The sequence below is a fragment of the Oncorhynchus tshawytscha genome, linkage group LG16 (assembly GCF_018296145.1).
Source record: "Oncorhynchus tshawytscha isolate Ot180627B linkage group LG16, Otsh_v2.0, whole genome shotgun sequence".
Taxonomy (NCBI): domain Eukaryota; kingdom Metazoa; phylum Chordata; class Actinopteri; order Salmoniformes; family Salmonidae; genus Oncorhynchus; species Oncorhynchus tshawytscha.
This window is the reverse complement of record NC_056444.1, coordinates 69230476-69257473: the sequence shown is the minus strand read 5'-3', so window position 1 is coordinate 69257473 and position 26998 is coordinate 69230476. Positions and strand designations below refer to the sequence as shown.

Here is a 26998-nt window from a genome sequence, read left to right as displayed (position 1 = left end):
TTACCAATCAATGAGTGAAGAAATAATGAAGAAGGCACAACTAACAACAGAGTATTACAACCTTTGATTTGGGGTTATGATAGGTTTATTTAACCCATTATGCCTTTAGACTATTCCAATTCTATGGGTATATATGAATTCCTTATAATGACACTAGACAATGTACCTCAGCTGTAGGTCTTTGATGCTTTGCCATGCAAGGATAGCTCTTTTTCCAACACAAACGGGGACATCATCTGCATAATCCTCCACTTGCCAAAGTAGCCTTCTTTTGATTTTATCCTTTTTATGTTCAGACCTAGAGGATCACCAGAAGTGATCATGTAGGTAAATCAAGAGGGAAAAAGCATATACATATATATAAAAACGACTAAAATGTCTAATCAACAAATCATTTAATTGCATGGACCAAATTGACACATTCAAACCTACCATGTATTGAATGAAGTGTAAGTGGCTCTTTTGTGGTTTTCTAGCAAGAACCCCAATTCTTCCTCAGATTTCACAGTGCCAGACATGTAGCCATTGTTTCTACTTATAACTTTGAAAGAGGCAGGAATCCAGGCAAGATCTGTTGAATGCAAAAATGAAAAACATCTTAGATAAACAGAGAAACCACATTTCCATCCAGTTATTAATGTGAGTACGGCTTCCATCCAGTTATTATGAGATTACGGCTTCCATCCAGTTATTATGAGATTACGGCTTCCATCCAGTTATTATGCGAGTACGGCTTGCATTCAGTTATTATGCGAGTACGGCCTCCATCCAGTTATTATGAGATTACGGCCTCCATCCAGTTATGAGATTACGGCTTCCATCCAGTTATTATGCGAGTACGGCTTCCATCCAGTTATTATGCGATTACGGCTTCCATACAGTTATTATGCGATTACGGCTTCCATACAGTTATTATGCGATTACGGCTTCCATCCAGTTATGAGATTACGGCTTCCATCCAGTTATTATGCGAGTACGGCTTCCATCCAGTTATTATGCGATTACGGCTTCCATACAGTTATTATGCGATTACGGCTTCCATACAGTTATTATGCGATTACGGCTTCCATACAGTTATTATGCGATTACGGCTTCCATCCAGTTATTATGCGATTACGGCTTCCATCCAGTTATTATGCGATTACGGCTTCCATCCAGTTATTTATTACGGCTTCCATCCAGTTATTATGGTTTCCATCCAGTTATTATGAGAGTATGGTTTCCATCCAGTTATTATGAGAGTATGGTTTCCATCCAGTTATTATGAGAGTATGGTTTCCATCCAGTTATTATGAGAGTATGGTTTCCATCCAGTTATTATGAGAGTATGGTTTCCATACAGTTATTATGAGAGTATGGTTTCCATACAGTTATTATGAGAGTATGGTTTCCATACAGTTATTATGAGAGTATGGTTTCCATACAGTTATTATGAGAGTATGGTTTCCATACAGTTATTATGAGAGTATGGTTTCCATACAGTATTATGTGAGTAAACTCATACCGTATATATTTTTTTACTGACCGCTGTGATGGAAACAGGGCGTTTCAGTACAATTCTATAAATGCATACAGATCATTTGTTTGTTCAGCATGGTGGGATCTTTTTGTCTGTAAAATTAATTATGCGAGAAATGGCAGTGGAAACACCTTCATGCGCAAATATTGATATAATAACCATAATATCGAAATAAACTTTGAGTCACGCGATGATATGGTGTGTGTGGTCCTCCCACAACGACTTGGGAAACCATGCAGTTTATTAGGCTACAGATGAAATAACGTATGATGATCTTCACGGGGTGGTGCACGGTGATCTTGATGCTTGACTATTGTTTTTTTTACAAATACATTTTTTTTCTTATCCATAATAATGTCATCATGTAGACTAGCCTATGCGCACTGTATCTACGAGCTGTTGGCTAGAGAGCACGCGCCAAGACCAGAGTTGGCACATTTGCTATTTAACGAAACAGTTTGACAAAATGATCAGTAGAGTCAAAAATGTGATGGAAACACATTCAGCTTTTGATTTTTATTCAGTACATGAAAATGTACGCAAAAAAAGTACATTGTGTACACAATGTCATCACATACTGTTTTTTTTAATCCACAACAAGTCTGCTTGGAGGAAACACACCACTGGTGGGAAACCATGCATATTTTCTTTATGCATATTTTTTTATATTCGCATGAAAGTCTGTCACCAATTGGAAGGAAACCTAGCTTTAGACAGAGAGATAGAGACACTTACACACATACAGCGTGTGTAGCTAAGTCTACTGTAAAGCTCATACCACATGGTTTCCATGTGTTTGATACCATTCCAGACATTTTTATGAGCCGTCCTACCCTCAGCAGCCTCCTGTGTGTAAAGTACATGTAGATACATCTTATAGACACAGAAACAGAGACACAGAGAGAATGACAGACATACAGAGAGAGGGAGAGATGCTCACATACAGTAGAAGATCTAGCTGAATAAGCTGTACAACTCACATGCCTACTATATACATTGTGGCACATTATTTACTATTTTCCCTAGTGGCACAGCTTGAAACTGAGATGCAAGTGCCTTAGTCCACTCTGTTCATAACATATTTTAGTTTTGGGAAGAGAAAACTATTGAAATCAAATGTTTAATAAATAAGAAAATGTGAATAATGTTGGCACGACAATGCCTTTTCCCCCTCAGGAGACTGAAAAGATTTGGCATGGGTCCCCAGATCCTCAAAAAGTTCTACAGCTGCACCATTGAGAGCAGAGGTCGACCGATTAATTAGGGCCGATTTCAATTTTTCATAACAATCGGAAATCGGTATTGTTGGACACCGATTTGGCCATTTTTTTTTTACACCTTTATTTAATCTTTATTTAACTTAGCAAGTCAGTTCCGAACACATTCTTATTTTCAATGACGGCCTAGGAATGGTGGGTTAACTTAACTGCCTCGTTCAGAGGCAGAACGACAGACTTTTACCATGTCAGCTCGGGGGATTCAATCTTGCAACCTTACAGTTAACTAGTCCAACTCTCTAACCACCTGATTACATTGCACTTCACGAGGAGCCTGCCTGTTACGCGAATGCAGCAGAAGCCAAGGTAACTTATCTTATAAAAAACCATCAATCATAATCACTAGTTAACTACACATGGTTGATGATATTACTAGTTTATCTTGCGTGTCCTGCGTTGCATATAATCCATGCGGTGCGTATCGTTGCTCCAATGTGTACCTAACCATAAACATCAATGTTTCAAACGTCACTCGCTCTGAGACTTGGAGTAGTTATTCCCCTTGCTCTACATGGGTAACGCTGCTTCGAGAAGATATCCCTCTAGTGGTGTGGGGGCTGTGCTTTGGCAAAGTGGGTGGGGTTATATCCTTCCTGTTTGGCCCTGTCCGGGGGTGTCCTCGGATGGGGCCACAGTGTCTCCTGACCCCTCCTGTCTCAGCCTCCAGTATTTATGCTGCAGTAGTTTGTGTGTCGGGGGGCTAGGGTCAGTTTGTTATATCTGGAGTACTTCTCCTGTCCTATCAGGTGTCCTGTGTGAATTTAAGTGTGCTCTCTCTAATTCTCTCTTTCTTTCTCTCTCTCGGAGGACCTGAGCCCTAGGACCATGCCTCAGGACTACCCGACACGATGACTCCTTGCTGTCCCCAGTCCACCTGGCCGTGCTGCTGCTCCAGTTTCAACTGTTCTGCCTTACTATTATTCGACCATGCTGGTAATTTATGAACATTTGAACATCTTGGCCATGTTCTGTTATAATCTCCACCCGGCACAGCCAGAAGAGGACTGGCCACCCCACATAGCCTGGTTCCTCTAGGTTTCTTCCTAGGTTTTGGCCTTTCTAGTGAGTTTTTCCTAGCCACCGTGCTTCTACACCTGCATTGCTTGCTGTTTGGGGTTTTAGGCTGGGTTTCTGTACAGCACTTTGAGATATCAGCTGATGTACGAAGGGCTATTTAAATACATTTGATTTGATTCGAGGGTGGCTGTTGTCAATGTGTTCCTGGTTCGAGCCCAGGTAGGAGCGAGGAGAGGGACGGAAGCTATACTGTTACACTGGCAATACTAGTGCCTATAAGAACATCCAATAGTCAAAGGTTAATGAAATACAAATGGTATAGAGAGAAATAGTCCTATAATTTCTAGAATAACTACAACCTAAAACTTCTTACCTGGGAATATTGAAGACTCATGTTAAAAAGGAACCACCAGCTTTCATATGCTCTCATGTTCTGAGCAAGGAACTTAAATGTTAGCTTTCTTACATATTGCACTTTTACTTTCTTCTCCAGCACTTTGTTTTTACATTATTTAAACAAAATTGAACGTTTCATTATTTACTTGAGGCTAAAGTGATTTTATTGATGTATTATATTAAGTAAAAATAAGTGTTCATTCAGTATTGTTAAATAAAATAAATAGGCCGATTAATCAGTATCAGCTTTTTTTTGGTCCTCCAATAATCGGTATCAGCGTTGAAAAATCATAATCGTTCGACCTCTAATCAAGAGCATCCTGACCAGTTGCATCACCACCTAGTATGGCAACTGCTTGGCATCCGACCGTAAGGCGCCACAGAGGGTAGTGCGCACGGCCCAGTACATCACGGAGGCAAAGCTTCCTGTCATCCAGGACTTACAGTTGAAGTCGCAAGGGGTCCGTGAAATAAAAAGTGTTATGAACGTATTCAGTACCACCAGTAACTTTACATATAATATAGAGGGGTTGGGGGTCCCTGAGGACCACTCAAAACCTTGCCTGCCTTTCTTCAAAATATGCAAGGGTTCTAGTACCCAAAAAAGGTTGGGAACCACTGCTATACACACTACTGAACTAATGAACAAAAGAACCGAACATATGTTTGCGGGTTTCGATGGATCCAACAAATTGCTGGCAGATATTTTCCTTCTTGCGACTGTCCAGCCTGTCTTTATGTACATTACAGACAACTATGGTGTTCAGTCTCTCTTGGCCCATGCTAGCCCGTAACCAAGTATTCAACCTGCGGAGTGCACTGAAACTCCTGTCAGCCTCACATGAAGACACTGGCACCACAAACAAAATTCTGATCAGCACATCAACTTGGTCAAACAACCTCCGCACCTCCACTGGAAGCCTCCTGAGGACCTCTGCTGCCTTCCCACTGCTGCTACAGGGGTATTTGTTGCGAAAGAGATGCAACTGCAGCGAAAGAGATTCTCTTTCAGTGCAGTTGCATCTATGTTCAGCTCAGGATACGGATCTAGAGACTCATTAAACTCCCCTGTGAGAAGCGCTCTTTCCAAATTTTGCAGGGTGTTTAGACTGTCCTGGTCAAAACGGTCACCAAACTGAACCTCCACACGATCCAACACTTAAAAACAATTCTGCACTATAGTGATCCACTGCTTTGCCAGCAAATCATATGTCTCATTGGAGTCAATCAATGTTGTTGCTTTCTCATACAGTGCAAGGTGGCTTTCTTCATTTCTCTTGCCCCTAAGAGAAGACCGCACACAGTCGAATGCAGCCTGCATACCAGAGACAGTCTGAGTTTCTTTCTGCAGTGAAATGTTTATGCATTCAAGCTCTCCAAGAACCGCAGAGGCAAGTGTGAGGCCCAACACAGTCTTGCCTTTGCTGAAGTGCTCAAATAAGCCACTGGCAGTTGAAGCTGTCTTGGATGCAGTTTTTGCCATCTCCTCTAGGCTGCTTTGTACTCGCTCATACTGCCCTAGCACAGCTCTAATAGCAGTATTCGGCACAGTCCACCTTGTTGGACATAGGGGTTTCAGGGTGGTCAGATGTGCATCTTAGGACGGGGCAATTGATTCAAACATGCTCTTAAACTTTCCTGACTGTGACATCAACTGATGTAAAAAGGGCTTTATAAATAAATTTGATTGATAGAGGACACCTAACTGATGGACCTAAGAAAGGGAATCCCAGATCAGTGGGGAGGCTGAGCAGCCAGCCTGTGTAATCAGATTTACACAGTGTGCTCCACAATGCACATAGAGGGCTAATGGCTGCTGCCTCCTCACAATTGCCTGTGCACCAGTGTATTTTCCTGCCATGTTTGAGGCACCATCATAACTCTGCCCACCTAAGCTAGACATGGGCAAATTGGGCCTCAACACCACATCAGTTGCCACTTTCACAAATCCCTCGCCTGTTGTCTCCAACAGCCCAATAAACTCATGTTGAGGGACAAGATCATGGTACACATAATGCAGGCAGACACTCTCCTGCTCAGCACCAGAGACATCTTGAGTACCATCAACAATTACTGAAAATTGTACAATCGGCAGAGACCTAATCTCAGCTGTAATGCCTGTGTACATTGTGGTACGCTCTGTTAACTACTTCTGTAAAATGGGATCATCCTCTTCTGCCCTAAGTTTCAAAAGCGGGTATAAATTCCAACTGTCATCCATGTGGCCTCTAACGGCTTGTCCCTGTCTTACTACATGCCGCACCAAACTAACAATTTTCATCAAGCAATGCCTTGCGTCCTCCTGCTGTTTACCCCACGCACTGGATAACTGGGCACTGATTGGATTTAGCTGGTGTGCTGTTACAGTTACAAAGTGGCGGTGGGTTTGTCCGTTTTGATGTGCTGCAAATTTTACAATGGCTTTTCTCCAGTTCTGAAATCCTGCACTAATGAAGGCAGCATCCGCTCTTTGGCCAAAAGATGGCTGGCTTGAAAACCCTTGGCTACAGTGAGCCATGTAGCCAGGGGAAATCGCAAAACCAGTTCTTTTGAAACATCAACACACTGTTGGCAAGAGTTTGCAGTACTATAAATTGTGGGTGTGGCTGATATGGTTTTGTGCCATCACTGAGGTAACTGGACAATGCTGTGCCACTGTCCAATATAGTGGTACTGCTGGCAACAAGGTTGATACCTGGTCCTGACGTTGCTGTGACACTGTCACCTGAAGTCTCTCTCCCTGGCTCTTTCCCTTCCACCACCCTCACTTACAGTCTGTCTCCTGGAAAATAAATAAGGTCTTTGCCATACTCCTAACTATCGATACCCAAAACTACACAATTAATCACAACATTAATACCATTACCTTAAACAAATCTTGGTTCAGTCACCAGTTTAAGTTGAGTGGGGGTATCCATGGCATTGTCCAATTATGTCCCTATTTTACAAGTTTTACAAGAGAGAACCTTTCATAATGTTGCCAAACAAAGACTCAACAAATTTACCTGAGACTCCCTGTCTCAGCCATTCTGTCCCTCACTCTCTGTTCCCAGCTCTGTTGTCTGTATGCCATCCGTTGCATGCTCTGCCTAATGACATCATTATGAAACATTACCATTAGGATTTCACTTTTTTCTTATGAACATTTTATCAACTAGTCTGAGATATTAGGCTACTAGGGTTCTTACTTTGCGTTTTGGTGTACTGAAAAATGCTCTGAGATCCATATTTTTCTACCTGGCTGGCCACACGCACACAGTGTGCAGGTTATTTACAGTAGGAGATGGGCTTCTATCATCTATTATCTTCTATAATGGGCTTTGATCTAGTAGCTAGCTAGCAAATGTGAAACTGATTGCAGTGACAAGGGTTGACAGATGTATGAGCTCACCACTTACACAATGTAAGCTGCAACCTTTTGGAATTGTATTTGAGTTTGTTTTACATTGGCTGGCTTCCCACAATAGCTGAATTTGCAGAACTGAGTTTGCTATAATCTTTGCTATCGTCAGTTTACTCCAAGATCGCCACACAGGTGCTTCAAAGTCCCCTAGCGACAATTTAGCTTTTGCAACGAGACCATTAAATATATTTAAGACAATGGTAGAAGAGAGTGTAACTTTAGTTCTGTTCAGTTTGGAGTTCAGTTTATCGCTAACCTTATCACAGGGACATTGAAGCCCTACAGCATGCTGATCTTGGAATAAGCTGACGATAGCAAAGATTCCATCTTTGACGACGCCACATAAATGGAATAGGTGCTAGCTAGCTTACTAGCTAATGTTTGCTGCATCAGTTTGCTCGTTAACTCCGCAAATCCAGCTATTGTGTGTATAAACCCTGCCAACATAAAACAAAATCGCTATGGTGCGATTGACTGGATTAACCTCACGTGCATTAACTATGTGCATTAAGTGCCTTTCAGACAGTAGACACGAAAACTCTTATCACCTTGCCAGCTAAGGAACACGACATTGCATTGCTAGCTTCTCTCTGACTAAAATTCAAACAGCTGCAAACACTGGTTGATGTTACTGTAGCTAACTAGCAAAAGTCAGCTAATCGCTAACATAAAGAGTTACCTGTAATTCAATGCAAGACTGGTGACGGTTATACACGTGTTTTATTGTATTGCGTGGTAGAAGTAAAAAAATGTCTAACATGTCCTTTGTTTGAACTACTCACTGAAGGTCAGCCACCAAAGACGGACTGTCAGATTCCCACACAAGATCTCAGCGATCCCTGCCTGCATCCGTAATGGGTCAGCGGTCAAACGACCTCCACTCATCACTGTCAAACGCTCCCTGAAACACTTCAGCGAGCAGGCCTTTCTAATCGACCTGGCCGGGGTATCCTGGAAGGATATTGATTTCATCCCATCAGTAGAGGATGCCTGTTTTTTATTTATATTAAATGCCTTCCTAACCATCTTAAATAAGCATGCCCGCTTCAAGAAATTTAGAACCAGGAACAGATATAGCCCTTGGTTCTCCCCAGACCTGACACCCTTAACCAACACAAAAACATCCTATGGCATTCTGCATTAGCATCGAACAGCCCCTGTGATATGCAGCTTAGAAAAGCCAAGGCTAGCTTTTTCATCCAGAAATTTGCTTCCTGCAACACTAACTCAAAAAGGTTCTGGGACACTGTAAAGTCCATGGAGAATAAGAACACCTCCTCCCAGCTGCCCACTGCACTGAAGATAGGAAACACTGTCACCACTGATGAATCCACTATAATTGAGAATTTCAATAAGCATTTTTCTACGGCTAGCCATGCTTTCCACCTGGCTACCCCTACCCTGGTCATCAGCACTGCACCCCCCACAGCGACTCGCTCAAGCCTTCCCCATTTCTCCTTCTCCCAAATCCAGTCAGCTATGCTCTGAAAGAGCTGCAAAATCTGGACCCCTACAAATCAGCCGGGCTAGACAATCTGGACCCTTTCTTTCTAAAATTATCTGCCATTATCTGCCAAATTGTTGCCACCCCTATTACTAGCCTGTTCAACCTCTCTTTCGTGTCATCTGAGATTCCCAAATATTGGAAAGCAGGTGCGGTCATCCCCCTCTTCAAAGGGGGGGACACTCTTGACCCAAACTGCTACAGACCTATATCTATCCTACCCTGCCTTTCTAAGGTCTTCGAAAGCCAAGTCAACAAACAGATTACCGACCATTTCCAATCTCACCATACCCTCTCTGCTATGCAATCTGGTTTCAGAACTCGTCATGGGTGCACCTCAGCCACGCTCAAGGTCCTAAACTATATCTTAACCGCCATCGATGAGAAACATTACTGTGCAGCCGTATTCATTGATCTGGCCAAGGCTTTCGACTCTGTCAATCACCAAATCAAATCAAATCAAATTTTATTTGTCACATACACATGGTTAGCAGATGTTAATGCGAGTGTAGCGAAATGCTTGTGCTTCTAGTTCCGACAATGCAGTAATAACGAGCAAGTAATCTAACTAACAATTCCAAAAAAAAACTACTGTCATACACAGTGTAAGGGGATAAAGAATATGTACATAAGGATATATGAATGAGTGATGGTACAGAGCAGCATAGGCAAGATACAGTAGATGATATCGGGTACAGTATATACATATGAGATAAGTATGTAAACCAAGTGGCATAGTTAAAGTGGCTAGTGATACATGTATTACATAAGGATGCAGTCGATGATATAGAGTACAGTATCAACGTATGCATATGAGATGAACAATGTAGGGTAAGTAACATTATATAAGGTAGCATTGTTTAAAGTGGCTAGTGATATATTTACATCATTTCCCATCGATTCCCATGATTAAAGTGGCTGGAGTAGAGTCAGTGACATTGACAGTGTGTTGGCAGTAGCCACTCAATGTTAGTGGTGGCTGTTTAACAGTCTGATGGCCTTGAGATAGAAGCTGTTTTTCAGTCTCTCGGTCCCAGCTTTGATGCACCTGTACTGACCTCGCCTTCTGGATGGCAGCGGGGTGAACAGGCAGTGGCTCGGGTGGTTGATGTCCTTGATGATCTTTATGGCCTTCCTGTAGCATCGGGTGGTGTAGGTGTCCTGGAGGGCAGGTAGTTTGCCCCCGGTGATGCGTTGTGCAGACCTCACTACCCTCTGGAGAGCCTTACGGTTGAGGGCGGTGCAGTTGCCATACCAGGCGGTGATACAGCCCGCCAGGATGCTCTCGATTGTGCATCTGTAGAAGTTTGTGAGTGCTTTTGGTGACAAGCCGAATTTCTTCAGCCTCCTGAGGTTGAAGAGGCGCTGCTGCGCCTTCCTCACGATGCTGTCTGTGTGAGTGGACCAATTCAGTTTGTCTGTGATGTGTATGCCGAGGAACTTAAAACTTGCTACCCTCTCCACTACTGTTCCATCGATGTGGATGGGGGGGTGTTCCCTCTGCTGTTTCCTGAAGTCCACAATCATCTCCTTAGTTTTGTTGACGTTGAGTGTGAGGTTATTTTCCTGACACCACACTCCGAGGGCCCTCACCTCCTCCCTGTAGGCCGTCTCGTCGTTGTTGGTAATCAAGCCTACCACTGTTGTGTCGTCCGCAAACTTGATGATTGAGTTGGAGGCGTGCATGGCCACGCAGTCGTGGGTGAACAGGGAGTACAGGAGAGGGCTCAGAACGCACCCTTGTGGGGCCCCAGTGTTGAGGATCAGCGGGGAGGAGATGTTGTTGCCTACCCTCACCACCTGGGGGCGGCCCGTCAGGAAGTCCAGTACCCAGTTGCACAGGGCGGGGTCGAGACCCAGGGTCTCGAGCTTGATGACGAGCTTGGAGGGTACTATGGTGTTGAATGCCGAGCTGTAGTCGATGAACAGCATTCTCACATAGGTATTCCTCTTGTCCAGATGGGTTAGGGCAGTGTGCAGTGTGGTTGAGATTGCATCGTCTGTGGACCTATTTGGGCGGTAAGCAAATTGGAGTGGGTCAAGGGTGTCAGGTAGGGTGGAGGTGATATGGTCCTTGACTAGTCTCTCAAAGCACTTCATGATGACGGATGTGAGTGCTACGGGGCGGTAGTCATTTAGCTCAGTTACCTTAGCTTTCTTGGGAACAGGAACAATGGTGGCCCTCTTGAAGCATGTGGGAACAGCAGACTGGTATAGGGATTGATTGAATATGTCCGTAAACACACCGGCCAGCTGGTCTGCGCATGCTCTGAGGGCGCGGCTGGGGATGCCGTCTGGGCCTGCAGCCTTGCGAGGGTTAACACGTTTAAATGTCTTACTCACTTCGGCTGCAGTGAAGGAGAGACCGCATGTTTCCGTTGCAGGCCGTGTCAGTGGCACTGTATTGTCCTCAAAGCGGGCAAAAAGTTATTTAGTCTGCCTGGGAGCAAGACATCCTGGTCCGTGACTGGGCTGGGTTTCTTCCTGTAGTCCGTGATTGACTGTAGACCCTGCCACATACCTCTTGTGTCTGAGCCGTTGAATTGAGATTCTACTTTGTCTCTGTACTGGCGCTTAGCTTGTTTGATAGCCTTGCGGAGGGAATAGCTGCACTGTTTGTATTCAGCCATGTTACCAGACACCTTGCCCTGATTAAAAGCAGTGGTTCGTGCCTTCAGTTTCACACGAATGCTGCCATCAATCCACGGTTTCTGGTTAGGGAATGTTTTAATCGTTGCTATGGGAACGACATCTTCAACGCACGTTCTAATGAACTCGCACACCGTATCAGCGTATTCGTCAATGTTGTTGTCTGACGCAATACGAAACATCTCCCAGTCCACGTGATGGAAGCAGTCTTGGAGTGTGGAGTCAGCTTGGTCGGACCAGCGTTGGACAGACCTCAGCGTGGGAGCTTCTTGTTTTAGTTTCTGTCTGTAGGCAGGGATCAACAAAATGGAGTCGTGGTCAGCTTTTCCGAAAGGGGGCGGGGCAGGGCCTTATATGCGTCGCGGAAGTTAGAGTAACAATGATCCAGGGTCTTTCCACCCCTGGTTGCGCAATCGATATGCTGATAAAATTTAGGGAGTCTTGTTTTCAGATTAGCCTTGTTAAAATCCCCAGCTACAATGAATGCAGCCTCCGGATAAATCGTTTCCAGTTTGCAGAGAGTTAAATAAAGTTCGTTCAGAGCCATCGATGTGTCTGCTTGGGGGATATATACGGCTGTGATTATAATCGAAGAGAATTCTCTTGGTAGATAATGCGGTCTACATTTGATTGTGAGGAATTCTAAATCAGGTGAACAGAAGGATTTGAGTTCCTGTATGTTTCTTTCATCACACCATGTCACGTTGGCCATAAGACATACGCCCCCGCCCCTCTTCTTACCAGAAAGATGTTTGTTTCTGTCGGCGCGATGCGTGGAGAAACCCGCTGGCTGCACCGCTTCGGATTGCGTCTCTCCAGTTAGCCATGTTTCCGTGAAGCAGAGAACGTTACAGTCTCTGATGTCCCTCTGGAATGCTACCCTTGCTCGGATTTCATCAACCTTGTTGTCAAGAGACTGGACATTGGCAAGAAGAATGCTAGGGAGTGGTGCACGATGTGCCCGTCTCCGGAGTCTGACCAGAAGACCGCTTCGTTTCCCTCTTTTTCTGAGTCGTTTTTTTTTTTTGGTCGCTGCATGTGATCCACTCGGTTACACTGGTTGTAAGGCAGAACACAGGATCCGCGTCGCGAAAAACATATTCTTGGTCGTACTGATGGTGAGTTGACGCTGATCTTATATTCAGTAGTTCTTGTCGGCTGTATGTAAAGAAACCTAAGATGACCTGGGGTACTAGTGTAAGAAATAACACGTAAAAAAACAAAAAACTGCATAGTTTCCTAGGAACGCGAAGCGAGGCGGCCATCTCTGTCGGCGCCGGAAGTACCACATCCTCATCGGCAGACTCGACAGCCTTGGTTTGTCAAATGATTACCTCGCCTGGTTCACCAACTACTTCTCTGATAGAGTTCAGTGTGTCAAATCGGAGGGTCTGTTGTCAGGACCTCTGGCTGTCTATGGGGGTGCCACAGGGTTCAATTCTTGGACCGACTCTCTTCTCTGTATACATCAATGATGTTGCTCTTGCTGCTGGTGAGTCTCTGATCCACCTCTACGCGGACGACACCATTCTGTATACTTCTGGCCCTTCTTTGGACACTGTTAACAACCATCCAGGCAAGCTTCAATGCCATACAACTCTCCTTCCGTGGCCTCCAATTGCTCTTAAATACAAGTAAAACTACATGCATGCTCTTCAACCAATCGCTGCCTGCACCTGCCCGCCTGTCCAACATCACTACTCTGGATGGCTCTGACTTAGAACTACAAATACCTAGGTGTCTGGTTAGACTGTAAACTCTCCTTCCAGACCCACATCAAACATCTCCAATCCAAAGTTAAATCTAGAATTGGCTTCCTATTTCGCATCAAAGCATCCTTCACTCATGCTGCCAAACATACCCTTGTAAAACTGACCATCCTACCGATCCTCGACTTCGGCGATGTCATTTACAAAATAGCCTCCAATACCCTACTCAACAAATTGGATGCAGTCTATCACAGTGCCATCCGTTTTGTCACCAAAGCCCCATATACCACCCACCATTGCGACCTGTACACTCTCGTTGGCTGGCCCTCGCTTCATACTCGTCGCCAAACCCACTGGCTCCATGCCATCTATAAGACCCTGCTAGGTAAAGTCCCCCCTTATCTCAGCTCACTGGTCACCATAGCATCACCCACCTGTAGCACGTGCTCCAGCAAGTATATATCTCTGGTCACCCCTAAAACCAATTATTTCTTTGGCCGCCTCTCCTTCCAGTTCTCTGCTGCCAATGACTGGAGCGAATTACAAAATCTCTGAAACTGAAAACACTTATCTCCCTCACTAGCTTTAAGCACCAGCTGTCAGAGCAGCTCACAGATTACTGCACCTGTACATAGCCCATCTATAATTTAGCCCAAACAACTACCTCTTTCCCTACTGTATTTATTTTATTTATTTATTTTCCTCCTTTGCACCCCATTATTTTTATTTTGCACATTCTTCCACTGCAAATCTACCATTCCAGTGTTTTACTTACAATATTGTATTTACTTTGCCACCATGGCTTTTTTTGCCTTTACCTCCCTTAACTCACCTCATTTGCTCACATTGTATATAGACTTGTTTCTACTGTATTATTGACTGTGTTTTTATTTACTCCATGTGTAACTCTGTGTTGTTGTATGTGTCGAACTGCTTTGCTTTATCTTGGCCTGGTCGCAATTGTAAATGAGAACTTGTTCTCAACTTGCCTACCTGGTTAAATAAAGGTGAGAAAAAAAACATCCACTGTTCCTGCATCATGTGCCACTTCTGAGGACTGGGGGAGATCAAACCATTGTGAGGCAAAGAGCAGGGTCGCAATCTTTTGAAATTTAAAAATGCGCGATTAAGTGTCTATAGACAGCACAGGTGCATTCGTTGCATATTGTTAATATTTGTTAAATGACATAGTTATGGTTACAGTGATTTATTGGGGGGGGGCAAATCATATTTCTCTCTATATGGGGGTCGTGTCCCCTCCGCCCCCCTGGGATTTCCGCATATGCCCCTACCTACATGTACAACTTGCCTTGACTAACCTGTAACCTGCACATGACTCGGTACCGGTACCCCTGTATAGCCTCATTATTGTTATTTTATGGTGTTACTTTAGTTTATTTAGTAAATATTTTCTTAACTGCATTGTTGGTTAAGTGAACATTTCACAGTAAGGTCTATTCGGCGCATGTGACAAATACAATGTGATTTGATATCTGGCGCATTGTTTCATCTGTGCTTATGGTCATGGCTAGAAGGGATCCAGCATGTCAAATTAACGTCAACAGTACATTGTTTTGGCTAACCATAACCTAGTTATCCTAACACGATAATTATCCTAACGATGTCAATTTCTCCTAAAGTGTTACGAAAAGTAAAATCTGACGTTAATTTGACAAAAGCTGGACCCCGTCTAGCCTTCACCAGTGCTTATGGTTAATGAGGCTGGCCGCGGGTTTCCACTAGTTACCACAGATCAGCCCAGCCCACAGTCAACATTGGCAAGATAGTAAAAATTAATATATATATATATATATATATAAAGCATGTTTAACGGTAATGTTTAAGTACAAATAGATATTTGATTGTGTATACTTAGCCTTATTAAGCTTTATGGCAGCACGCTAAGCTTTTTTTAGTTATAATATTTACCTAACGTTACCTAGCTAGTTTTGCAAACGTTAACTTAGCTAGCGTCTAGTCAGTGTATGCGATAGAAAAATGGCCGTAACAACGAAAACTGACGATTACATTTTCTTTTACCGGATAATTACTTTTGATGCAACCGTAACAAATGTGTTTTTCTAGCTAGCTCATTGTTCTATCTTTGCCCATAATGTACAACAACTGCCATTACTGCAGCAAGCGAAAAACAGGAAACAGTCATTTTCAGAAGGTCCTGCTATTTGACCCCGCGCAAGAGAAGGAAAAGCCCATTGGACAAGTTCAGGTAGGTCCCTCCCCGTTTTGTTCAGTTTGCTAAGTCCTTAAACAGTACGTGTGTTCCGTTGCGAGACTTGACTACACCGATGGTTCAGCCACCTGGTAGTTATCGTTAATCAAATTGAGCAAAATTATGTAGTAAAGTATAAACTTACCATAGTCATGTCGGTGAAGAAGTTTGAATGAGGTCCCAGGCGGTGATTCTCGGATGAACGTGTACGCGTATCGGACAGTTCTTCCACTTTGACGTATAGCACGAAATGCAGTGGAAATTGTGGGTTGGATCATTTTGCATGGCCTGGTGCCCGGGTTGAGCGGAGTCTGGTATTTAGACCATTCCATTGGTCCTTAATCTCCGGGGGCACTGGGCCATGCAAAACGAACTATCAGTAAGGATGACGCCACTTCCTGTCATTCCTGCCAACGGAAGTAGTTAATTGAGCAAAATGGCAACCCCTTATGTTGAAGATCAATCTGGTAAGGCTGGCTCAAGTCAGACATCCAGTTAAATATTGGTGAAGTTTGAGAATGAACACACAGTTTAGCATGAATAACCCGTAGCTACCCCAGAAAAGTAACCCCACGACGTTCGTTTTGGGGAGTAAACAAATTGTTCCAGCGCGACGTATTCTGTGCTGGCTAACCAGTTACTAGCTAAAACACAACACACTACACTAGCGCTAGATACCTAGCGTATTAGCTAATATTTCTAGTTAGCAGTAGCTATCTCTGTGTTAACAAACTATTTCGATATGATACCTGATTATATTTGCTAGTCCAGATGGGGGCAAAATGTGTTTGTTAGATAACTAACTAGTAGTACCAGCAGCAGCAAGTGGCTAATTTGAAATACATTAGCTAGCAAAGACGCTAGGTAGCTAGTTTACGCTTATAAATAATGGGTAATTCCATGGTAACAGAGTGATAACGAAACTCAGTTTTTTTACTTTAAAATGTATGTCAAACAAAAACAAATGGATGCTAAGTTAATGAAATCACACAACTATGCACAAGGACTACTTTGAAAATGTTCCCCTTTTTATTTACAAAAACATCTTTTAATGCTACTTGAAGAACTGTGCAGATATTACATTTGTTAACAGTATGAAGGCACAAACAGTACAAACCGTTATTCTGTTATCAAACTTTTGATATGCACTGTTAAAGTAAATGTGTTTTGGTAAAATGTATGGTGGAAATGTTTTAAAAGTAATCCTTGTTCATAGAGTTGTATGGTTTGTTTAACTTTGGTTTTTGATAGAAGTAGTCCTTGTGCATAGATCCTCTTAAGGATCGACCCCTTTTTTTCAATTTTCTTCTAAAATGACATACGCAAATCAAACTGCCTGTAGCTCAGGCCCTGAAGAAAGGATATGCATATTCTTGGTATCATTTGAAAGGAAACACTTTGACGTTTGTGGAAATGTGAAATGAATGTAGGAGAATATAACACATTAGACCTGGTAAAAGATAATACAAAGAAAAAAAAAACTGTTTTGTATTTTTTTTTGTACCATCTTTGAAATGCAAGAGAGGAAATAATGTATTATTCCAACCCAGGTGCAATTTAGATTTTGGCCTCTAGATGGCAGCAGTGTATGTGCAAAGTTTCAGACTGATTCAATGAACCATTGCATTTCTGTTTTGTATCAATACTGCCCAAATGTGCCTAGTTTGTTTATTTATAGCTTTAAATGTTCAAAATTGTGTACTCTCCTCAAACAATGGCATGCTATTCTTTCACTGTAATAGCTACTGTAAATTGGACAGTGCAGTTAGATTAACAAGAGTTTAAGCTTTCTGCCAATATCAGATATGTCTATGTCCTGGGAAATGTTCTTGTTACTTACAACCTCATGCTAATCGCATTAGCCTACTTGAGATCTGTCTCAGCATCACTCTGTTACTGTGGAATTGCCCCCTATTAACATACAGTAGCTAGATGGCTTGACAAATGTACACGGGCTAGCTAGCTAACATTACCTATTTAATAACGACTATAAAACATAAACTTCTATTAAATTGTTCTCGGTACTGTTCATGCTACTGCTGATGCAAACGTGGCAAATTGAGAGCTTGCTTTGGACTATAAGGTTCTATCTGCAAAAAAATGATTGATAATTGGCTTCAAAGTTCTGGACCCTCATTGATTTGATGGTGTCAGTTATCAGTGAACTTAACAATGTGAATCGGGGTATTTAGACTACTATATAGGTAGAGAACATTGAACAGAACAGGGCTATGTCATGAACTCAATTTTGACAAATGCAGATTGAACCTTATAGTTCCTAACTCTCAAAATGCACTGTAGTATAGTGAGTAGTGTATTGTTGTAACATACACACAGGGCAATGTTTTAGCAAGCAAGAGTCTACCAGCTGAACAAAACATTGGTTCAAAATAAATACATTGTTTTCAGTGAATTTATCAAATTTGCTCATGTTTGCTCCTCCTGTTATAGGGAAATACATTGCTGCTACACAGCGACCTGATGGAACCTGGAGGAAGCCTCGTAGAGTGAAGGATGGTTATACCCCTCAGGAAGAGGTCCCAGTGTAAGTAATGCTTCTAACAAAGTTACAGTACCAGTCAAAAGTTTGGACACACCTACTCATTCAAGGTTTCTACTTTATTTTTACTATTTTCTACATTGTAGAATAATAGTGAAGAAAAAACTATGAAATAACACATGGAATCATGTAGTAACCAAAAAAGTGTTATAACAAATACAGATTTGAGATTTTTCAAAGTAGCCACCCTTTGCCTTGATGACAGCTGTTGTGAAGTGACTTTCAGTAATGTGATGACTTATTTATTGAATAAACTAACTACGTTTAATTGTCACCCGATTTTAAATTAATCATTTAACAATTAACTCATCAGGAATTTTGGGCACCACAGGAAAAGTTGTTTAACGAGTTACCATTTCCCGAATTAAACTCTAAAGATATATACAGTTGAAGTCGGAAGTTTACATACACTTAGGTCGGAGTCATTAAAACTTGTTTTTCAACCACTCCACACATTTCCTGTTAGCAAACTATAGTTTTTGCAAGTCGGTTAAGGCGCCTACTTTGTGCATGACACAAGCAATTTTTCCAACAATTGTTTACAGACAGATTATTTCACTTATAATTCACTGTATCACAACTCCAGTGGGTCAGAAGTGTACATACACTAAGTGGACTGTGCCTTTAAACAGCTTGGAAAATTCCAGAAAATGATGTCATGGCTTTAGAAGCTTCTGATACAGTGGGGCAATAAAGTATTTAGTAAGCCACCGATTGTGCAAGTTCTCCCACTTAAAAAGATGAGAGAGGCCTGTAATTTTCATCATCGGTACACTTCAACTATGTCAGACAAAATGAGCAAAAAAACAAAACAGAAAATCACATTGTAGGTTTTTTAATGAATTTATTTGCAGATTATGGTGGAAAATAAGTATTTGATCAATGACAAAAGTTTATCTCAATACTTTGTTATATACCCTTTGTTGGCGATGACAGAGGTCAAATGTTTTCTGTAAGTCTTCACAAGGTTTTCACACACTGTTGCTGGTATTTTGGCCCATTCCTCCATGCAGATCTCCTCTAGAGCAGTGATATTTTGGGGCTGTTGCTGGGCAACACGGACTTTCAACTCCCTCCAAAGATTTTCTATGGGGTTGAGATCTGGAGACTGGCTAGGCCACTCCAGGACCTTGAAATGCTTCTTACGAAGCCACTCCTTCGTTGCCCGGGCGGTGTGTTTGGGATCATTGTCATGCTGAAAGACCCAGCCATGTTTCATCTTCAATGCCCTTGCTGATGGAAGGAGGTTTTCACTCAAAATCTCACAATACATGGCCCCATTCATTCTTTCCTTTACACGGATCAGTCGTCCTGGTCCCTTTGCAGAAAAACAGCCCCAAAGCATGCTGTTTCCACCCCCATGCTTCACAGTAGGTATGGTGTTCTTTGGATGCAACTCAGCATTCTTTGTCCTCCAAACACGACGAGTTGAGTTTTTACCAAAAAGTTCTATTTTGGTTTCATCTGATCATATGACATTCTCCCAATCTTATTCTGGATCATCCAAATGCTCTCTAGCAAACTTCAGACGGGCCTGGACATGTACTGGCTTAAGCAGGGGGACACGTCTGGCACTGCAGGATTTGAGTCCCTGGCGGCATAGTATTTTACTGATGGTAGGCTTTGTTACTTTGATCCCAGCTCTCTGCAGGTCATTCACTAGGTCCCCCCGTGTGGTTCTGGGATTTTTGCTCACCGTTCTTGTGATCATTTTGACCCCACGGGGTGAGATCTTGCGTTGAGCCCCAGATCGAGGAAGATTATCAGTGGTCTTGTATGTCTTCCATTTCCTAATAATTGCTCCCACAGTTGATTTCTTCAAACCAAGCTGCTTACCTATTGCAGATTCAGTCTTCCCAGCTTGGTTCAGGTCTACAATTTTGTTTCTGGTGTCCTTTGACATTTCTTTGGTCTTGGCAATAGTGGAGTTTGGAGTGTGACTGTTTGAGGTTGTGGACAGGTGTCTTTTATACTGACAACAAGTTCAAACAGGTGCCATTTATACAGGTAACGAGTGGAGGACAGAGGAGACTCTTAAAGAAGAAGTTACAGGTCTGTGAGAGCCAGAAATCTTGCTTGTTTGTAGGTGACCAAATACTTATTTTGCACCATAATTTGCAAATAAATTCATTCAAAATCCTACAATGTGATTTTCTGGATTTTTTTTCTCATTTTGTCTGTCATAGTTAAAGTGTACCTATGACGAAAATTACAGGCCTCTCATCTTTTTAAGTGGGAGAACTTGCACAATTGGTGGCTGACTAACTACTCTTTTGCCCCACTGTAGGCTAATTGACATCATTTGAGTCAATTGGAGATGTACCTGTAGATGTATTTCAAGGCCGACCTTCAAACTCAGTGCCTCTTTGCTTGACATCATGGAAAAATCAAACGAAATCAGCCAAGACCTCAGAAAAAAATTGTAGACCTCCACAAGTCTAGTTCATCCTTGGGAACAATTTCCAAATGCCTGAAGGTACCACGTTCATCTGTACAAACAATAGTACGCAAGTATAAACACCATGGGACCACACAGCCATCATACCGCTCAGGAAGGAGCTGTGTTCTGTCTCCTAGAGATGAACGTACTTTGGTGCGAAAATTGCAAATCAATCCCAGAACAACAGCAAAGGACCTTGTGAAGATGCTGGAGGAAACGGGTACAAAAGTATCTATGTCCACAGTAAAACAAGTCCTATATCGACATAACCTGAAAGGCCTCTCAGCAAGGAAGATGCCAATGCTCCAAAACCGCCATAAAAAAGCCATACTACGGTTTGCAACTGCACATGGGGACAAAGATCGTACTTTTTTGGAGAAATGTCCTCTGGTCTGATGAAACAAAAATAGAACTGTTTGGCCTTAATGACTATTGTTATGTTTGGAGGAACAAGGGTGAGGCTTGCAATCCGAAGAACACCATCCCAACCGTGAAGCACCGGAGTGGCAGCATCATGTTGTGGGGGTGCTTTGCTGCATGAGGGACTGGTGCACTTCACAAAATAGATGGCATCATGAGGTAGGAAAATGATGTGGATATATTGAAGCAGCATCTCAAGACATCAGTCAGGAAGATAAAGCTTGGTCGCAAATGGGTCTTCCAAATGGACAATGACCCCATGCATACTTCCAAAGTTGTGGAAAAATGGCTTAAGGACAACAAAGTCAAGGTATTGGAGTGGCCATCACAAAGACCTCAATCTTATAGAGAATTTGTGGGCAGAACTGAAAAATAGTGTGCGAGCAAGGAGGCCTTTACAAACCTGACTCAGTTACACCAGCTCTATCAGGAGGAATGGCCTAAATTCACCCAACTTATTGTGGGAAGCTTGTGGAAGGCTACCATCATCACACCTCCTCACTTCACAGAAGGAAACACACATGCGGAGATCATCCGTTAACCTGCTCTGCGTCTCACAAAGTCACAGCAGTTGGAACCAAAAATATAAAATTAGGTCTCATCAGGCCTGATTCACACAGTCTCTTTTGAACAGTTTATGTGGAGGTGTCTGTTACTTGAACTCTGTGAAGCATTTACTTGGGCTGCAATTTCTGAGGCTGGTAACTGTAATGCATTTATCCTCTGCAGCAGCAAAGGGAAGCACAGCCGCGAGCTGCAGAGTGACACAAGCCTACCAAACGAGCTAAATCTCTTCTATGCTCGCTTCGAGGCAAGCAACACTGAGGCATGCATGAGAGCATCAGCTCTTCCGGACGACTGTGTGATCATGCTCTCTGTAGCCGACGTGAGTAAGACCTTTTAAACAGGTCAACATTCACAAGGCTGCACTCCAATTTGCATACCGCCCAAACAGGTCCACAGATGATGCAATCTCTTGTACTCCACACTACCCTTTCCCACCTGGACAAAAGGAACACCTACGTGAGAATGCTATTTATTGACTACAGCTCAGCGTTCAACACCATAGTATCCTCAAAGCTCATCACTAAGCTAAGGATCCTGGGACTAAACACCTCCCTCTGCAACTGGATCCTGGACTTCCTGACGGGCTGCCCCCAGGTGGTGAGGGTAGGTAGCAACACATCGGCCACGCTGATCCTCAACACTGGAGCTCCACAGGGGTGCGTGCTCAGTCCCCTCCTGTACTCCCTGTTCACCCACGACTGTATGGCCAGGCACGACTCCAACACCATCATTAAGTTTGCAGAGGACACAACAGCCTGATCACCGACAACGACGAGACAGCCTATAGGGAGGAGGTCAGAGACCTGGCCGGGTGGTCCCAGAATAACAACCTATCCTTCTACGTAACCAAGACTAAGGAGATGATTGTGGACTACAGGAAAAGGAGGACCTACTAATGACCCTCTCTAATTATCTCTTCCTTTCTCTCTCTCGGAGGACCTGAGCCCTAGGACCATGCCCCAGGACTACCTGACATGATGACTCCTTGCTGTCCCCAGTCCACCTGACCGTGCTGCTGCTCCAGTTTCAACTGTTCTTCCTTATTATTATACGACCATGCTGGTCATTTATGAACATTTGAACATCTTGGCCATGTTCTGTTATAATCTCCACCCGGCACAGCCAGAAGAGGACTGGCCACCCCACATAGCCTGGTTCCTCTCTAGGTTTCTTCCTAGGTTTTGGCCTTTCTAGGGAGTTTTTCCTAGCCACCGTGCTTCTACACCTGCATTGCTTGCTGTTTGGGGTTTTAGGCTGGGTTTCTGTACAGCACTTTGAGATATCAGCTGATGTACGAAGGGCTATATAAATAAATTTGATTTGATTTGATTTTGACCGAGTACGCCCCCATTCTCATCGACGGGGCTGTAGTGGAGCAGGTTGAGAGCTTCAAGTTCCTTGGTGTCCACATAAACAACAAACTAGAATTGTCCAAACACACCAAGACAGTTGTGAAGAGGGCACGACAAAGCCTATTCCCCCTCAGGAAAGTAAAAAGATTTGGCATGGGTCCTCAGATCCTTTAAAAGGTTCTACAGCTGCAACATCGAGAGCATCCTGACTGGTTGCGTCACTGCCTGGTACGGCAATTGCTTGGTCTCTGACCGCAAGGCACTACAGAGGGTAGTGCGTACGGCCCAGTACATCACTGGGGCTAAGCTGCCTGCCATCCAGGACCTCTACACCAGGCGGTGTCAGAGGAAGGCCCTAAAAATGGTTAAAGACCCCAGCCACCCCAGTCATAGACTGTTCTCTCTACTACCGCATGGCAACCAGTACCGGAGTGCCAAGTCTAGGACAAAAAGCTTCTCAATAGTTTTTATCCCCAAGCCATAAGACTCCTGAACTGGTAATCAAATGGCTACCTGGACTATTTCCATTGTGTGCCTCCCCAACCCCTCTTTTACACTGCTGCTACTCTGTTTATCATATATGCATAGTCACTTTAACCATATGTACATACTACCTCAATCAGCCCGACTAACCAGTGCCTGTACTGTACTTTTTTACTGTTGTTTTTATTTCTTTAGTTACCTTTTTTTCACCTAATACCTTTTTTGCACAGTTGGTTAGGTAAGTAAGCATTTCACTGTAAAGTCTACACCTGTTGTATTTTAAATGCCACAAATGAACTTTTAACAAGGCACACCTGTTAATTGCAATGCATTCCAGGTGACTACCTCATGAAGCTGGTTGAGAGAATGCCAAGAGTGTGCAAAGCTGTCATTAAGGCAAAGGGTGGCTACTTTGAAGAATCTCAAATGTAAAATATATTTATGATTTGTTTAACACTTCTTTGGTTACTACATGATTCCATATGTGTTATTTCATAGTTTTGGTGTCTTCACTATTATTCTGCAATGTAGAAAATAGTACAAATAAAGAAAAACCCTTGAACGAGTAGGTGTGTCCAAACTTTTGACTGGTTCTGTACCTCTCTCAAGTCATCCTTTTATATGGATTTTAGGTTGGTTGTTTCCTCATTTCCTCTTTACTTTCAGCTACGAGAATAAATTTGTTAAGTTCTTCAAGGGCAAGCCCGATCTGCCACCAGGTATGAGCCCCGACAATGCGGCCCAGGCAAGGCAGCAGCAGGGGATCCCCGGCATTGCAGAGAACGAGACAGCTGGGCTCTCCAAGACAGCCAAGCGAAACATGAAACGCAAGGAAAAGCGCAAGCAGCAAGGCCCGGATAGCAATGTGGAATCACTAACAAATGCTGTTGAGACTATGACGTTTGCTGAGGACGGTGACAGTGTGACGCCTATATCTAACCCAGCTGGAGCTACTAATGACCCTTCATCTGCATCAGCAGAAAAGGCCAAGAAGATCAAGAACATAAAAAAGAAGCTGAGGCAGGTTGAGGAGCTGCAGCAGAAACTGGACTCTGGGGAAATCAAGCAAGCTACAAAAGAGCAGCAGGAGAAGATTGGAAGGGCCAAAGCCTTACAGGACGAGTTACTGCAGCTTGAGGAGCATTCATGAGATAGAAAATGTTGTAAAAATGGGCAGCAAACCAGTTGTGGAAGTTCGACTGTTCAAAAATACAAACACCCAGTTCTAAAAGAAATGGACATTTACAGCTGCGTTGATGAGCTTCCCTTGAACAGTTTCTGGATATTTGTTGATATCAGACAGCCAATGAACATGAACTTTGGCTTTTGGAATATCAAGTGTACATAAACCCAATAAGTGACAATAAGTGATCATGCTTTTCCCACACTTTGTCCAAAACCAATTACCGAACAACAATGAGCCAGCCAGGTGTTTTCTCTTCATTTAAAATGTACTTTTAAAACAATTTAACTGATTTCTTATGCTTGGCTATGAACTTATTGGCCATTCAATTATAGTTGTAATAGCATTTATTTGTGTACTTAGTATGTTTGTGCATTTTGTATCTTTTTTTATTTTTTATCTTTATCTGTCAAGAATAGCATAAAATATTATATATTAGGTAATTGCATTAAAGATACAAAAATCCTCTATTGAAAAGAATACCTATTTGTTGACCCATCTCTGTACTGAAATGAAACATATTTTCCCAATGATTGGATTACTTCAAATACAGTTTGAATTTGTGTACATAATGAAGAGGTTCATGGTTTACAACATTGTAAACAACTAATAATGTAAATCCCTGTGATTACAGGGGATAGAGAGGATTGTGCTGTTTTTTGATCTGATTTCAGCAATCAGATATGATTAAATGTTAGAATGTGATTCTGGTCCTCTGTAGGGATTCGGATTTGGTTATCCAATCTGACCTTTTAATCACGATTAAATGTAGTTTTTCAAAGGCGATTTGGATAGTTTTGATGCTGAAATTCTGGATTATCTTGATCTCACTGGAAGGGTGGTTCTAGAAAGGTGAATGGCACTACAACCAAGACATTTTAATGTAAACTGAACAAAAATATAAATGCAACATGTAAAGTGCCGGTCCCGTTTCTTGAGCTGAAATAAAACATCTCAGAAGTTTTCCATATGCACAAAAAGCTTATTTCGCTCTAATTTTGTGTACACATTTGTTTACATCCTTGTTAGTGAGAGTTTTATCTTTTGTCATGATAATCCATTCACCTGACAGGGTGGCATATCAAGAAGCTGATTAAACAGCATGACCATTACACAAGTGCACCTTGTCCTGGGGACATTGAAAGGGCACTAAAATATGCAGTTTTGTCACACAACAAAGCCGGAGATGTCTCAAGTTTTGAGGGAGCGTGCAATTGGCATGATCACTGCAAGGAATGTCCACCAGAGCTGTTGCCAGAGAATTGAATGTTGATTTCTCGACCAATGTTGTTTTAGAGAATTTGGCAGTATGTCCAACCAGCCTCACAACCGCAGAACAGTTGTAACCATGACAGCCCAGGACCTCCACATCTGGCTACTTCACCTGCGGAATCATCAGAGGGGGTGCTGAGGACTATTTATGTTTGATTGGCTGGGCCTTGCTCCCCAGTGGGTGGGCCTGGCTCCCAAGATGATGGGCCTATGCCCTCCCAGGCCCACCCATAGATGTGCCCCTGCCCAGTCATGTGAAATCCATAGATTAGGGCGAAATTAAATTATTTAAATTTACTGATTTCCTTATATGAACAGTAACTCAACAAAATCTTTGAAATTGTTGCGTTTTAATTTTTGTTCAGTATAACTAAGGTGACAAGGTTTAAAAAGCTATTTTGCATCTGAAAACCAAAGGTAATGTTAAATTGGTTGTCTTAAAGTAATGTGGTCAGTTGTTATATTGAGAAGTGTCAAATAAATGTATGTACTTATGTGATATGCAGACAATTTTTAATCTAGGTACCTTTTATTAATATAGTTTACTCAGGTTGAGTTAAATGCGGAAGACACATTTCAGTTGAATGCATTCAGTTGTACAACTGACTAGCTATCCCACTTTCCCTTCCCTTACTCATATGTTTCATTATGACAGTGTTGAAGTAGTACCATAGCCTGTCCAGTAGATGGCAAGGTGTAGGCCTGAAATGCCGGATTGTGTGATCTTGATATTGTGTTATCTGAATCAGAATGATCCTATCTGGTTATTTGCTGAAAAACCGTCTCAAAAACAGCTAGATCGATCTGATCTTGCATTGCAAAAACGAGGATTACAGAATCCAGATCATTCTGAACCAGATTAAACAATTTGAAAAACTTGCCCTGGTGACATCAAGAGGCAAAAATGTGACATTGACGTGTTAAATTAATGGATCTTATATATAAGCATACTAATTAACGGTTGTCTCAGAACGGAAATGTGGTTAGTTGTTTTTCTCTCATAGGACAGTTGTAAAA

General features: G+C 42.6%; 2 protein-coding genes across 3 annotated transcripts in view; one reads left to right on the top strand and one right to left on the bottom strand.

The window, feature by feature from the left end:
- LOC112216233 (spermatogenesis-associated serine-rich protein 2) overlaps positions 1-16036 on the bottom strand; it is a 53944-nt gene extending 37908 nt beyond the window's left edge. Inside the window, exon 1 of one of the 2 annotated variants that reach the window (XM_024376072.2) lies at positions 15850-16036. In XM_024376072.2, coding sequence (XP_024231840.1) covers positions 15850-16036 — 187 coding nt within the window. The remainder of the gene's footprint in view (positions 1-15849) is intronic. The other variant, XM_024376074.2, reaches the window with a different exon arrangement.
- On the top strand, positions 16037-25495 carry LOC112216235 (partner of Y14 and mago A). The gene is made up of 3 exons (XM_024376076.2): positions 16037-16171; positions 18156-18249; positions 24193-25495. The coding sequence occupies exons 1-3, from the start codon at positions 16141-16143 to the stop codon at positions 24674-24676; spliced, it is 609 nt and encodes a 202-aa protein (XP_024231844.1). The 5' UTR covers positions 16037-16140; the 3' UTR covers positions 24677-25495.
- Positions 25496-26998: the final 1503 nt, after the last annotated feature.

Bases quoted from the DNA above. Each gene is read 5' to 3' on its own strand.
- LOC112216235 (XM_024376076.2), top strand. From the start codon at position 16,141: ATGGCAACCCCTTATGTTGAAGATCAATCTG. The intron at 16,172-18,155 runs GTAAGGCTGGCT...CTCCTGTTATAG, and splicing joins TTATGTTGAAGATCAATCTG to GGAAATACATTGCTGCTACA. The intron at 18,250-24,192 runs GTAAGTAATGCT...CTTTACTTTCAG, and splicing joins CCTCAGGAAGAGGTCCCAGT to CTACGAGAATAAATTTGTTA.